This window comes from Phoenix dactylifera, chromosome 5 (assembly GCF_009389715.1).
Source record: "Phoenix dactylifera cultivar Barhee BC4 chromosome 5, palm_55x_up_171113_PBpolish2nd_filt_p, whole genome shotgun sequence".
NCBI classification, from domain to species: domain Eukaryota; kingdom Viridiplantae; phylum Streptophyta; class Magnoliopsida; order Arecales; family Arecaceae; genus Phoenix; species Phoenix dactylifera.
This window is the reverse complement of record NC_052396.1, coordinates 16,777,692-16,793,362: the sequence shown is the minus strand read 5'-3', so window position 1 is coordinate 16,793,362 and position 15,671 is coordinate 16,777,692. Positions and strand designations below refer to the sequence as shown.

The 15,671-nt window shown below is 39.4% G+C and overlaps 1 protein-coding gene across 2 annotated transcripts; it reads right to left on the bottom strand.

Moving 5' to 3' along the window:
• Nucleotides 1–1,211: 1,211 nt before the first annotated feature.
• Nucleotides 1,212–15,362, bottom strand: LOC103697215. 2 transcript variants are annotated; one of them, XM_039126886.1, is made up of 7 exons: nucleotides 15,110–15,362; nucleotides 14,853–14,985; nucleotides 13,831–14,048; nucleotides 13,546–13,738; nucleotides 13,380–13,465; nucleotides 12,959–13,050; nucleotides 1,212–2,102 (listed from the first exon to the last, which is right to left on the bottom strand). In XM_039126886.1, exons 2-7 carry the CDS (start codon nucleotides 14,940–14,942, stop codon nucleotides 1,846–1,848), a joined length of 936 nt encoding a protein of 311 aa, XP_038982814.1. In that variant the 5' UTR covers nucleotides 14,943–14,985; nucleotides 15,110–15,362; the 3' UTR covers nucleotides 1,212–1,845. The 2 variants fall into 2 exon arrangements, with proteins under 2 accessions (XP_038982814.1, XP_038982815.1); XM_039126887.1 differs by lacking the exon at nucleotides 1,212–2,102 and adding an exon at nucleotides 10,107–10,356.
• Between the last annotated feature and the right edge of the window lie 309 nt (nucleotides 15,363–15,671).

The following is a 15,671-nucleotide window of genomic DNA, read 5'->3' as shown; positions in this document are numbered from 1 at the left end:
TAATCACAAACACCATGATCGGCCCGTGGTCGGCCCTAATGGATCCGTGTTGCAGTATCCTCTACTCTACAGGTTATGAGCTGGATCCGCTCTAATATTATTTGGGTTTCTTGATCCTGTATAAGTACACAAGATCTACCCAGCGAATAACCGATGTGGGACTAAACACATGCTTGCACAGATCCTCATATTACCGTTTTTGTGAAGACTGATCCAAAGCAAAAACTGTCGATACACGCTTCAGAGCCATCATGATCTGACAAGATTAAGGCACAGTCCTTAATTTTTGCATGTTTCTCAATAGGGTAAAACTTGATGATTTCTTTTTGTAGGTGATTCCTTGGTGCAAATAAGTGGAACCTTTGCTGGTTCCAACACCCAAACTGTGCCCTAATCATCACAGAAAATAACAAATATGAAACAAGCATTATAGAGAGTAATGTGCAGTGCATGACTGGGTTAGGGCACAGAGGAATCTACATATATAGGATCGTTTGGATCAAACGGTGGTGCTAGTCATGTACAATGTCACCGAGAAAGATGCCAACACTGGATTAATTTAACAAAGGAAAGAAAAAAGAACGGGAAATCTTATGTTTCCCTGTTCCCGTAACACATTAGCCATTTGTTGCGCCTTCTTTTTGAGAATCTCAATGGACCCATCAAAAGAAAGAAGAAAATGAACGAAAGGAATCAACCCAGAGGAAATGGAATTATGGAAGAGACAAAAACAAGAGTAGGAACTAGTATGCTAAGAATGGTTCATTTAGCTATCTCCGGGAGTCTGATTAAACGGAAAATAATACGCAGATAAATTAAGTTATCTGAAAGTAAATCCAAGAATGAAGACTTTAGCTCGACAACAAGGAAGCTTGCTTCCTTGCTGCATGTGAATGGAAGCGAGCGCTTGCCATCCGGATCAGAACCATTGTTTGGATTTAAGAGCGCAGGCTTTTTTCGACGACAGCAGAACCAATAGCAAATTAAGGGAGAAGGGCGAGAGCAGGAACTCAATGGCGAGAAGGGAAACACCTCCTACAATAACAGCACCAAGGAAAAGGAAGACCGCGGCAGCGGCCATCGTTGCTGGGAAGGGTGGGAGAAAGTATTCGAGATTGGAGTGGCGAGGAAAAGAGATTTGCAGGATATGTAGATGGTGAACTGAGAGGATTTGCAGGATTTTGAGCATCTTGTTACGTTGTCGATATAAATTTGAACTACCGATACTTTTGACTTTCTGTCGTTCTTGGTTTCGGCTAAGCTGTTTGTTTCAATACACTTCTTCAGATAACAATATCCCGCACAAACTGTTCATCCTCTCTCAAGCTCCCCAGTCCCCAGCAGCCCCTGAAGTAAGGTCAAACAAAGCCAGAAGAAGTAAGGTGCCGCCATGTAGCAGAGGCAAGCAACTACATTGATAACTTCCAAGAGCAGAGCACGTCCATATAGCCATTCATAAATCTCATATATATGTCACTGCCCACGACCCAGGCATGAGATAGAATGTTCTCTTTGTTCCCAAAACTCTCCAGGTAAATATAAGCGGAGTGAGAAGCACCCAGTACCCACCTGTTTCAGAGCCACCACCTCCAGAGACAGAAAAGGTCAAAAAGACAAGCAACTCCTAAGATCTTTCCGTTCAGCTCTTCATCGCTCACTCTGTTGCTAAATAAAACTGAGAGGGGCTCCAAAACCCTTCTTCTCCACTAACATCTACAAAAACGACCGAATCAGAGTTATCAGCATTCGCCGATCAACCCGATCTCCAGCAGGCAATGTCATGGGGCAGGGCCAGTCAGGAAGTTCTTCGAGAACCAGAATGGTGCCTAATATGCGCATGGGGGTTCAGTGAGTGCTGAAGAAGTTGAAGTCATTGTGGACAACCTCAAGCTGCCTCAGCCAGGAGTCTGCAGCGTTGTAGAGGGAGACAACTCTTTCATCATCTCCACTTTCAGGATTTGTCCAAAGCTTCCCCCGTGCTCTGTAAGTCGCGAGGCCAAAAGGGTAAAGAGCAATGTGGTTGCTCTTCCCCTCAGAGCTGCTGCTACGGTTCCCGCCTCTAGTGCAAGACACGCCTTCTGCCGTGCTTCCCTGCATATGATCTGCGAGAGCATCACAGGAGAAAGGTCCATTAGAATATAGAGCCTGGTAAAATTTTGAATACATGTATATACCTAAATGAGGACCATTAAAAGGAAGGATAATATTCAAACATTCATGTTGCACTCGATTCTCGTAAAATAAAGATCAGCTGACCAAAGGTGGGTAAGTGCTTAAGATACAAATTTCCAACTAAAGTGTTCGATTTGGATCCAAACCTGTCTGCTGTACAGACATCACAACTATCGGCAAAGGGTTGAGATTAGAAACAGTAACATGATAGTATTAACATAATTATGCCGCAAGAAGAAGGGTAATATAAATATAAGAAAAATTTAGTAACTGAACCAATAAACAACAACAACAAAAAAAAACTTTTGTCGAAGTTAGCTTGGAAATGGTGAATGTGACAGCCGACAGTCATGACATGCTAAAGAGAATGTACAACTAAAACATGTCTCAGGTGGGGGCACTGGGGTTATGAACTGGTTGGCTTGGCTTGGAGAGAATTTTCTAGATCTTTCTGAGATGAAATAGAAAGAAAATTTCCCATTTTGATATGTATCAGATTTATTAAAAACTGCATGGTGATGCATCATGTTGTTTGTCACTAGATAAAACTTTAGTATAAGCACCTCACAATTTTAATTTTTCGATGGAGATTACCTTTCAATTTTCAGATGATAAAGGTCGTAAGTTAAATTTATGACAGCCATATCCTCAGACAAGCTTTCAAATGCAGATTTTTTTTTAAAAAAAAAACATATTGTAGACTATGAAAGAGAAGAAGACATAAAAGAAATAAAAATTCCCTACAGGTTAGCTGAAAATTAAGAGGTCCTGATGTCAAGAATCAATTATCAATTGGGCAAGTCAGCTCGCAACAAATTGAATTGTTATTCTAGAGTAGAAATCTCAAACACATACAGGTTGCTGCATAAAGGTTCCTTGGAGAAGCATTTACATGCCTAGTAGAGCAAATTTGAAACTGGTTATTATCTACCACTAAGTCTGTATACCACGACTATCATAAGCAAGACAATGTGCTTTTTTACTAATGGATGGTATCGCCACATTAAGTAGAACTCATTTATTTGAATGAAGCTATCCAACATATGAATATAAAGACCATAATGTTTTTTGTTGTTACAGCTTATGCACACCGTGACTAACAGAGATGTGGTTTCCATACTTAAAAAGGCAAACTTATGGTGGACTGCTTTTTCACCATTAGTTTTTGGAGCATTCAGCCTCACAGGTCCCCAAAGATTTAGATAATTAAACCCATCATAACCAAAGATGCCTTCCTACTTACAGTTTCACTAGCCTATACTCTCCGAGATTCAGCTAATGCTTTCCAACAACTTGAATTACATAGTAATTCAGCTCATCAAGGAGGTTTATGTCACTAAAGAAGATGTGACTGGTATCTTAAGAAATTTTGCTGCGTCGATGACAAAGAACTTCAAGGAGAAATTTGTACATGAGTTTGTGAAATCAAATGTGGACATATTTACTCCTCATTTGTGATTTAGCTAAATCAGAAAATGCATCACAAGTCAAGACTCTCCTAAAGTTCTGATTATAATATTAACAAAACCATACATGATGGAAATTATAGGTCACCCTGTAAAACACACCAGACAACAGATTGGTACATAGGTTTACTTACCATTTGGTTGTCGTTCACAAAATTAACTACTCTACAGCTCGAAGAGGTTCTGTAACATCTCAGCTTCGCAAATGCCTATTAGCCGATCCACAAGTGCAATCTCATATGGACCAAGTAGACATAGAGGTAACAGAATCTACTGGCTACAAATTATAATAATTTTATGACAATACGCGATAGTTTTATGACTCAAATACTGTCACAAAGGTCCATTCCAAGGAAAACAAGGCAGGCCCTTTTCATATACTTTATAGAACAATTAAAGAGAAACATTCAGCTGACACGAAACTAGCATTCATAACATTGAAACATATGACAGAATGATGAAGCATGTTCACCTTCTAACTTTCAATCAGCTATTTTAAGGAGTACAAATTACTAAACAATCATTTAAGCCAGATTTCTGCTTTATTAAGAGGAATTAGACATAGGGGGTGCCAACTGGCTTAATTGGTAGAGCACGTCTTGATGCAAGAGACTTACGCTCAATTGCTACCCTCATTCATTAAAATAGATAGGCCTTGGACCCTCCTAACAAGACAGGCAAGTATGAAATTAGACCAATGACAGAAAGTATTTGCAAGAAATTTTAGCTCGGTGAGATTATTGTTGCCAAGAAGACTAGGGAGCTTTATGCCTGTCGATACAAATTACAAGCTCTCACTAGATAATTTGTAATAGCGGTAACTACTTCCTAATGTTTCAATAAAATTGCAGCTATTACTTCCTTCAATAAGAAAATCATCCCATTCAAGTGTCGAGGAACATGATAATTATTCCTTATAAACTAGCTATTATCAAGGTGTAATATTCCTTATAAACTAGCTACTATCAAAGTTGAATCAGTGAAAGGAGATCTTCTCGCTAGATGCCACTAAGTCAAAAGAAGGAAGGAAAAACAAACCTCAGAAAAAACACAAAGTAGATTCCAGAGAGTAAATATTCCATGCAGTATCATAGGAATGGTGTGGCCCAAAATTTGAAGTCTGGGATCAAAGTACGTCGTATCGGCCCAAACCATGCGGTATGGAGCGTACCATACCATACTAGTTTGGTACCGATATCCGATACAGATGGTGTATCGACACTCGGTACGCCAAAAAAATTTCGTACCGTACTGTACCATACTGACACTATGCACTGTGCTAGTGTGGCATTGGTACGGGGTCCGGTATCAAGATAGCAAACCTTGTCTGGGATACCAGTGAGAGTTCCTACAATGTTATTGAACTTAAGAACTTAACCTAAAGAATATGGATATACGTGCTTTTTATCATTGAGTCATGGTATGCCGTACCAACCTGAACCAAGTAGTACAGAGCATACCATACCATACTGGTTCAATACCAGTATCGGTATGGGTGGCATACCGACACTCAGTACGCTAAAAAAATTTCATACCGTACCATACCAATACTGTGCTAATAAGGCAACAGTACGGGGTCCGGTACCGAGACAAAAAATCTTGATTGAGATGTTCTCTTCTTGTATATCCAAGTTGAGATCTAGGTTAATAAATATGTTGCTCCTTGACCTTGATGACCTTATATACCAAAAAATTTTCTAGCATCCCAATGGCATTAAATGTGATGGTCTCAATATTGAGGATCAATATGATTTTATTATTGAATGATCAAGCACCTCGGGCACATTAGGTTTGTTAAAGTGGAAATTGGGAATCATTATCAGTTTTCCATTCTAGCCCATTCATGTGTTTGTTAACTAATATAAACATGGGAATGTTAATTTCGATAGGTATTGGATTCCCAATAAAAGGGTACAACATAGTTGAAGATCTTTAGTACCATTTTTTCAAGAAGTTGGATTTATGTGAAAAGTTAAAAGAAGAAAGCTCTACCCAAGTAAGACCCCTATCCGGTAGTTTCTCTATTCCTTCCAATTCCCATTTTATCTTTGCCTCTCCCATTCTTCGTCTCTATCCATCTTTATTACTGATGTATGTTGATGCCACTGCCTATGAAGAAGTCGCTAGTGAAAATGTAAGATCTCTCTCCTCGTATTTATGCCATGGAGAAACCATTTCTGATAAGTGTTGCTTTGAGTAGGTCAACAATCCTAGACTTGCCCGAGCATGGAAAGCAAAATTAGTTTTTCTTGATGATTGCTAAGAATAGATATTCTAGGAATGGAAAAGCCATTATTAATTCTCGTTCTTGACAATTATTCATGGAACGAAGATAAGAAACATTGCTAGAATCATCATCAAGGTTCATTAAATTGGTATTGGAGTTGTACTGGCCGGCGAACGGTTCGGTAAGGTACTGGTATGTACCATACCATCTCCATGCATACTGGAACTAGAAGGAAGGAGAGAGAGAGAGGTGGTAAAGGGAGAGGGGAATCGAGATATTGAAAGAGGAGGAGGCAGAGGTGTTTTTATATATAAAAGAAAAGCGAATCCAATCGACCGGCCGAACCCCCCAGGTAACCATTTAGTCCAGTTGGGTATGCCCCAAACCATCCAGTTCAGGATGGTTCGACAGTCCTTATGATCTAACACTAATTGTGATACTTGTACTATTTTTATTTGAGATGGATCCTTCGTGTGGGTCCAAGTCAAGAGTGGGTGCTAAAACACCCCAAATAATGTGATAGGTATAGCGAATAAAAACCCTTAGATGTCTAAGGATCTACACAACTAACAAAGATCTTTCTACGTCTTTCCTTCAATTAGCTATTCCATAAATTTCTCCATATAAAACCTTTCCATATATGCCTTGCCATAAGTTGTCTCAAACCTAGGAGAACTTACTCCATGTATATCTTACTTAAACAATTTTTTCTTGTCTTCTCCAAATGTGTAAACCACGTATTCAAGTACTATATATTCCAGTCTATTCGGCGATACTAGATTATACATATCATACCAATACATTCTTTGGTACCACATCATACCAATACATGGTATTGTATATCACTTTTGCTAAGCAAGCACCCAAAGATTATGACATGTCAAAATAGGACCATGCCATACTATTTTATATCATATTGGTACAATACCAATCCAAGACTTTAAAACCCTTGGTATAAAGCCATCCAAAATATTCTTCCGCTCCAACTTTTATATCCATTATGCCTCTCATAATTCTTCCTATCTTTGCACAGCATCTATCTCCAACCTTTTCTCCTTAATGGGACATCATGTCATCTTTTTTCATGAAATAGGAAGCAGAATACTATTCATTGAAGCAATAGTCTCATTCATCATTTTGGGTCACAAGAAATCTTAGTCTATGGAATCAAAGGATAATAGAGAAGGCAAGCCTGCTATTTGTTCATGCTTTTTCTACCATATCTGAACACTAAACACTCTAGTAGAGTTGTTAGTGCAAATAAATCCCCTATCCTATGGAAAGATAGAGCATGTTAGGAAGAGAAAATTAGAGAGGAGAAAGGGCCTAGGTGCCACACATGGAAGAGAGGGATTTAGGACGTGGCATCCATAAAGATTGGTTATGTCTGAGCAAGAAGTACAATAGAGAGGTTTTTAGTTGATAAGTACTTGGAAACTAGCTAATTGGATGAAGGAGACTAGAAGGATTGCAGTGAGTTATGAATACTCAACAACATCCAAGAGGATGGTGGTTTTACTTGCAATAGCAAGGGTACACAGTTCCTTGACCCTTAATAAGTTTACAATTTAAATGTTCCAAAACACAAAAATCAACTCCACATTAAAGACCAATTCCAAGAATCCACTGACCTCTCAAACTGGCCAATAGTTTTAGTCCAACAACAAAGTTGTTCACTTGGAATTTCTAAAAACTATTAGCAACCTCAAAAAAAAGAGGAGGTTTTGGCCTAAACAAAATAAGTGTTACCAGCTATAGGATAGATTGGAACCAATTATTATTGAAGTTCTTCTAAAATTCCTGTGCATTAATAAAATCGAGAGTAAGGGATTAAACAGAATAGGTTGAGTTTCCATATGCTTTCTTTTGTTATATCAAAGTCAAAAACATGAAATGAGACAGACTTTTAAATTGAAAAATGGAGCATGAAGGTAACTTGTAGTTATGTTTATAACCTTGATATTGAAAGAGACCCCATTAGTTGGGTTTTAGGGGTGGCAATTTAAGCCAACCCATTAGGTACCCGACCTAACCTAATTCTAATGGGGCAGCTTTTACACAACCCATTTAAATTCGGGGGTGGGGACAAATTTTAATTCTGATACCCGAAGCAGATTCAGAGCGAGTGTGGGAAATGGTAAGACCCACTCCAAAGCTAACCTGATATAATATAATCATAAACAAACTCTTCACTTTCCCCTCCCCACCGCTATCACCCGACAACCCAAGTCCCCTGTTCGAGGGTCCGTCCGCCCTTTGCCCTAGCCACAGTGCCTTGCACTCCTCACTTCGGATGTCATCCTATCACTGTTGAACAGCTACTCATCCCCTCCATCATCGCACCTACTTCCGTGCTCCCCAGGAATGAGGTCATCTTGGTGGAGGTCTTTGTCTCTTCGAGGTATGGTTGCTATCCTTGACATCAACGCCCATAATCTTTCGCTCCAGTATGCGTTGTTCATTTTGATCTTCCTTAGTTCCTTTTGATGCTCTGCGATTACTCAGCGGGGTGCTAAAGTTTGTGGGTATTCATTTTGCCATTGATTTGGTGGACCCTCGAGAAAGATGGCCAATTGTGCTTGGTAGCCATTGGCTAGAAGCAAGCCTCATTAATGTAAATGATCGATTGATCAGAATCGGGCAAATGATCATGATAGGATGTCCGGATACATAATCTAAAGTTGGGAGCAATTTTAGGCTGCAAGATTTGACAGTGCAGATGGATTTTTTTCCATCTCGATCTAATTTCGATGTCCATTAAATACAAACAGAAATTTTCCATTAAAATCTTTTCAAAAAATTATTGTAGTTGAGTTTTAATATTTAGCTATGCCACAAGATTTATTACTTTTGCCCAGCTGCTTTTTCTTTGTTGTATAGTGGTTTGGGAGTTTATGTATAGTGAGATCTTTGTTACAAATGTTAGAAGTCGTTTTGACGAAGTTACTAACCAAATCGTTGTGACAAGAAGTTACTTATATTTGCTTTTCTATGATACCTACATACGTTCTGTAATTGCTTTTGGATTGAGGGCAATGCAAAGATAAGAAAACAGGAGCTCCAAAAACCAAAATAACGAGTCTTCTTTTTATTGCCAATCATGAAATGATTGCTTTTGGGCTAATGTATTTTGTGTTTACTTGATCCAACCCGCCATCACCTGCCCCATCTACCCTACCTAACCAGCCCACTCCGAGGTGGATATGAGGTAGGTATCAGTATAGGATTTTCAATTGCAGAGTAGATACGAGTATTGGCCTACCCGATCCATACCCAATTAGTTGCCATCCCTATTGGGTATAAGGAATCAATGCATCTCAGAAATCATAGACATTCCATCTAAATCAAAGATCTTACCTTATCAGTAAATGGCATCGCCTTTGTTCTAGTACTATATTTTCTCAACATGAAATTAGTCACAAAAATAGTCTTTACATTCTATACTGTAATCTTCTTTCTATTCATTTGGAAGGTAGCTTTCCTTATAGTACTTCTTTTTATAATGTAGTATCTTCATTACCAATAAAGAGAGTATCTCATTTGAGAAAGCAAGAATTTAGATCTTAATACTAGGTTGTCCCAATCTGGGGCTAGGATGGTACCGATATGGATTGGGATAATCTAGTTTGAAGAGACTCAGGGTCCTGGATATGTCTCCAGACTCGGTCTCTCTCTCAGTCAGCACCAAGGTTGGCGAAACCGTCCGGTTCGGAGCATCCTGAGTTGTACTGACGGCTTATAGAAATGGTTCCAGCAAAGAAATCGAAAAGTTATCGCCGGAGGAGGACGAGAAGAAAAGAGAAGAAAAGAGAGAGCGAGCGGGGGAGGGAGACCAGCGGAGGTGAAATAGGGGTTTGACCGTGGCCTATGCCAACTGCACCAGCGTCGGCCTCCGCCGGCCTCCGTCGGCCCTTCGCTGACCTCCGCCACTCTCCGCCGACCATCCTCCCTCTCCCTCTTCCTCCCTCCCTCGCTTACTCTCTTTTTCTCTATCCTACGGTCTCCTGTATCGGTACAGATCCAACAAGGCGTAGCGCAAGCCCGTCCTGACTCATGCCATTGGGCAATTTGTACGGTGCTCGGTATCGGCATATCAGACCTGGTCGGCACGGTACCTCTGAGATGGAGCGAGTCCTTAATCCTTGTTAGAAAGTACTAAATCATTTATAAGTTACTATTTGAATTGAATATAGGGTGAATGAGATATCTACGATATAAATCTTGTGTAGAACCAATTATCAAAAGTATCGAGGGTTTTATTAGCAAAAGGGAAAAAGGAAACATATCATCATCATCATCATCATTATCATCCAAGCTTTCTCCCAACAAAATAAGGTTGCCTACATAGCAAAATTATGCTATAAGACTCCTTTGAAGGAGTTAGAAACTTTTTTAGCTAACTTGATGCCAACTTGACCCGCAACCTCTAAGAGTTGGTGCAAAGTTCTTGGTCAAGACCACTTTAGGCAAGAGACGGGCTTGCCATGAAACCTAGAACAACAATGAGCAGATAATCGACATTACTACTCACAATTAAAGCTCATGCAAAAAAGGAAGAAGATACATCTGGTATAAGAAACCATATTGATCTCAAAGGCTATGTTTGGAAACAAGATGGAGGTTGAGATAAAAACAATTAAATTGAGGATACCCTATTAAAGGACCAGACACTGATCCCCGACAATTCGGTCAAAGCCTAGATAATCAGGGATTTGTGATCCATAGGTTCCCTAAAATAGGGCATCCCAATTGTTTAATCTCACATTATTTTTGAAATGGCTAGAAGCACTATATATTATCAATAGTAACCATAAAAGCAAGGACTTATTATATTTCAACCAAAAGCAACCATAGTATTGTCAATTTTACCATGATACTCGGCAATCATTAAATGGGGATAAGAAAGTTTTGTCAAAACACAAATAAGGACTTAGATTTTATTTTAAAACTAGTTACACCTGTTGAGAATTAGAAAAGTTAATCTAAAATTCTCTATCCCATTTCCCAGGCAGGCATAAAGCATCATTACATGCAAAATAGTCAAATTGAATGCAGTCGATGTAATTAAACGACTGGAAGATAATGCTATAAGATAGACTAAGAGGCATGTTTAAGGTATATTGGTACCTATATTGATACCTTCCTAGTATCGTATGGACTGGTAAAGCATTGCACCTTACTGACACATAATTTCCTTCTTGGTGTAAGGAAAACAAACTAGAGGTGAATTTCTATGTGTTGCCACAATACCAACCCAGAGGGTGATCTTGTATACTCAGCAATCCGGTAGAACGGCTCCATTGTATGTCCTTTGCCAGTACAATCCAGTATGGTCGGTATGAACAAGTACAAGTAGTACTTCAATCCTTGGTAGAAAGTCCTTATTACATTTGGCACTCATACCTTCACCCATGTGTCGTCAGTGGTAAAGTAATATATCTTACTTTACCTACATGTCCAATTCCATAACATAGGCCAACGGCAATCGCTCGTTGTTATGGTACATACGCATCATGGTATGTACCATGCCAACACAAGGCGTGGGCTAAGAATTGAGAAAAAACAAGAAAAATGAGTTACAAAAGCATAAGGTCATGGTTCACAAGTACTTTGACATTTCATTTTTGCTTTCAATTTTTGATGGTTGCATACTAAAATTGACCATGACTGGAAAAAATATATGTCTTCATGACAAAAAGTAGAAAGAATCATTAAAATATAAGATATATAGAAATTAAAAAAATATCAACTTAATGCATCTTTAAAATGTTTAACTATGTCATACTGAAGTGGTAGTTGGCATTTACATAATATTGTAATGATAACCATTAGAGAATTAGAGCTACATACGTGTTCTTAAAATTGAGATAAGAAAATTATTTGCTAGCCATGTAAAATATGCAATTATATACAGTAAGTAAGAATAATGCAGTATCAACACGTTTCTGATCTCATTATGTTTCATAAGTATCATAAGGGATCCGTGTATTTCAACCAAGGCCATGTATTTTGGACAAGAAATTAACTTGGAAACAAAGTAAAAGGGACCTAACAGAAATATACCATCTAAGCATTTTGTTTCCTCTGGTAGGTTAACAAAATGGAATTTTAGTGGAAAGAGATTTCTGTTTTTCATGATATTTCGTATTGTGTTATCTATGCCGAGAAATAAAATAGGAACAAGACTTAAACAATCATCACTTTCTGCTAGTTAGCCAAGTTGAAAAAATTTTTGGAACCAGATCTGACCTCCTTACAACAAGGATTATGTTTGGGTCATGTTTTGTGCTTCACTGACCTGGCTGCATAAGAAGCCCAAGATGACAACTGAATAAATTTCACAAAGAAATCTTGGAATTAAGGAAGATCCCTGGAACGTTGGGTAACCTAAGCAAGTGATATTATAAAGTCTAACAGAGACAGAGACACCAAGCAGTCAGACCTGACTAGATAAGAAGACCAAGATGACCACTGAATGAATTTCAGAAAGAAATATTGAAGAGGAAAACAGGAATAGGTCAAGCAGTCACGATTATATGTCTTAAATGTTTTCCCTAAAAATACGTTGGCTAAAATCTAGACAAAACTACTGCTTTTATTCGGGTATAATGAAATCCAGATGATAATATGAGAGGGCTGGTTCAGTCTTCTCATAAAGCACAAAGATCCTTAGACTATTTGATAGTTCCCTTACAGTGATCTTTCTAATATAAAAATGACAAACAAGTAGTCCACTGTCAATATAATGAGAGATGAAAAAGTTGTTTTTGTAGAACTACTATTAATGTTATAGAATGTTAAGCAGCATCATCTGTTTTAATGTGATTTTAGTGTCATATCAAGATATGACTCCACATTTTATTCCGAGAAATTCTTTATTTCGTCTTAGCAAGTCATACTGATAGAATATCAGGTAAGCAAAAGTTCCCCGCATTTCATCACAGCGAAAATTTCATACCCTTGAAAAGCAAATGATAGGAAAATTCCAGACAAGAAAGGCTGGTTAAATATATTTAGAATAAGGAAACATTAAAAGGTCATGAGTAGATAGATGTACGAACATGAGATTCAATCCTGAAGCATAGATGCATACCTTGACATGATGAGGTGAGCTTGTGGTAAGTCAGGAAGCATGCCGACAGATCCTTCACCTTTGGCCTGGCAGGGATGTGATAAATAGGATACCTAATTGACAACAGAAAACAGTAAAATTGGAGATTAGAATAAGCTCGAATTTTCATCTCTACCTCCCAATAAAGAAACAAAAAAAAAACTTCCGAAAATTCAAAATAACTATCTGTCCATTGTATCACTAAATCATCAGAAGGATATGTAGTTGAATGTCATTTTCATTTGTCATTTTATGATTGACTATAATTCCCTATGTCATAGAGAACCCAAGAACATTCCAATCATGGATTTCAGAATGATTGCAGGAAAAAAATGCCAGAAAACCTGATTAATTGGATCATTTCTTTCGGAAACTGGATGAGCAATGCAGAAAATAAGCCTACCAGGCAACCGACATCCAGCTAGCCGGCGACAGCTCCGCGCTCTCGAACGACATCAGGCCCGGATGGATGCTAGCTAATTCCCGGACCTAACAAAGCAAAAGAATCAGAAAACAGAGCACAGAAAAATAACAATTCATCAGCCAAACAAGAGGAGCGCAGAATGTACCTTTTCCAAGAGGGGTGGCCTTCCAAAAGGCGTGTTGTTCTCGATAAATTCGAAGTAAAGGTACCCGAACTGCTCTTGTGCTCGTCGGATACCTTCATGATGCAAGCCTGCATCCTCCTGAACAGCAGAACCCCTGGGATCAACCAGCGTCCTGTATGCACTCCCATTACTCCAGCAATTGCTCGCGCCATTCCTATTTCGACAGAGGAATGCGATCGAGGTCAGTTGCGAGGTCTGTTTACATTGAAAACATCAGAATTCAATCGCAAGGACTCGATGAAGGACCTAGAGGAAGCACGGGATTTGTTCGTATATATCTGGATGGCTGATAGATATGGCACGTAGTACTGGTCCACAATGTCTCCACCATGGAGGAGGACCTCAGCACCGGCACCATAGGCACTCCACTCGGTGTACTGGCCCCAGAGGTCTCTCAGGTTGAAACACTCAACGGTGTCCCTTCCTGCCGGGAGCCAAAGGCTGTTCCAGTCTTCCAAAGACCGCTGCATTAACAACACATATAAATCTTCTTTTTTTTCTCTCTTGTGAGGATTGCTTTTCAAACATTCAAGTTTAAAAAAAAAAAAAAAACAGTCTGTAAGGAAAGGAATGGATTTTGAAACAAAATTTCCAGAAAAGAAACAAGAAAATACAACTTATCGCATAGACAAGGAAAAAGATCCAGATCGGAAGAGAATGTGGCTTCTTTAGAGTAGGAGACCGTGATCTCCAAAGAAAATCCAATAGAAGAAACAAAATTGTCGACTATCCATATCTACACGTCTATTCTAGTTTCCAACAATGGTAAAAAAAGAAGAAAAAAAAAATCTTCGAAGACTCTAACCATGTGGGTCTCCATGCACAATAAAAGGAAACCTCAAATGAAAGCGTGATTCCGACATTAGTCCGAAAAACTGAAGAAAAATGCCAAATAAGCCACTTCCAAGTCCAACCATCAATCGTCATACTTCGTACTCGTATCCATTCCAAAACACATATACCCCGTTACAAAAATCAAAGCAGAGATGCACCAAAAAGATATACAGGTATAAATCAAACGGAAACAGTTAAAAAAGGGCCGAAGAAACGACTTGTAAAAATTAATCGTTTCATTGTTGATCTACAAAGCCAGAGCAGGAAGGGTAGCAGAAGAGGATGATATCAAAACGATGAGTGTCGGTACTTGAGATCGATAATTAGTCACGATTAAAAATAACAAAACAGACCAGGAAAAGAAGAAAAAAGGAGGAAGGAAAGGGCGGGGCAAAAAGATGGGATTTTTTTTTTTGAGAGCAAAGAGAGAGGACCTTTGGAAGGGTGTGACTCGGCACAGAGGGCGTCGTGGAGTTGATGAAGGACTGGAGGTTGGAGTGTCCTGCGCTCGAGCTTGAGGCCATCTCGAAGTCTGCCGCTGTCGCTGTCGCTCCCTCCTTTGTTTTCCTAATATAAACATTCCACCAGCACCGCCGACAGAAATCAGGTCCTTTTACCAAAACTCGAAAGAAAAGCTACAGAAGAAACGAAGTACAGAGAAGGAAGAAGAAGAGGGGGAACGGTAGGATACCGGAGTTGGAGAAGACGAAGAGGACGATCAAGAAGAGAAGAACGGGAAGAAGAGATCGGGTTGGAGATGGCTGCGAACTCTCTTTCTCTCGCGCTGTGGGAATGAGAAAGGGAAGTGGAGACTGAGAGCCTGAGTCACCCCCTACACAGACTGGCCTTAAATACACGACGGCACGAGGAAAACACCCACAGGAAACTGAATTTGGAAAGCTCTGTCATCATTCCATCAATGTGCTCTCTCTCTCTCTCTCTCTCTCTCCCCCCCCCTCCCCCTCCCACCCCCAACTCAAAAACAAGAACTACCCGTTATTATCACGTCAGAAAGCAGAGCGAAAGGGGATGGAGACGGAGATGGAAAGAGAGGAAGGGAATTGAATGCAGAGAAGGAGGGGGGATGGATAGGGAGAAGAAAGGACACTTGGAAGGGCCTTCACATGTTAATGCAGCGCATCGTAGTTCATAATCTGTCTTTTTGATACCCCCCCTACTGCCAGAGAAAACTCCTTTTGGATTCTTCTCCCTTAAAGCAAAACTGCCTCTCCCTCTTCTCTCTCTCTCTCTCC

What these genes read in the sequence shown, in the direction of transcription:
- LOC103697215 (XM_039126886.1), bottom strand. Translation starts at nt 14,942, where the DNA reads ATGGCCTCAAGCTCGAGCGCAGGACACTCCAACCTCCAGTCCTTCATC. An exon ending in GGCCACCCCTCTTGGAAAAG is followed by an intron (nt 13,466 to 13,545) that starts GTACATTCTGCG and finishes TTGCTTTGTTAG; the next exon opens with GTCCGGGAATTAGCTAGCAT. An exon ending in GCTCACCTCATCATGTCAAG is followed by an intron (nt 2,103 to 12,958) that starts GTATGCATCTAT and finishes ATGCTCTCGCAG; the next exon opens with ATCATATGCAGGGAAGCACG.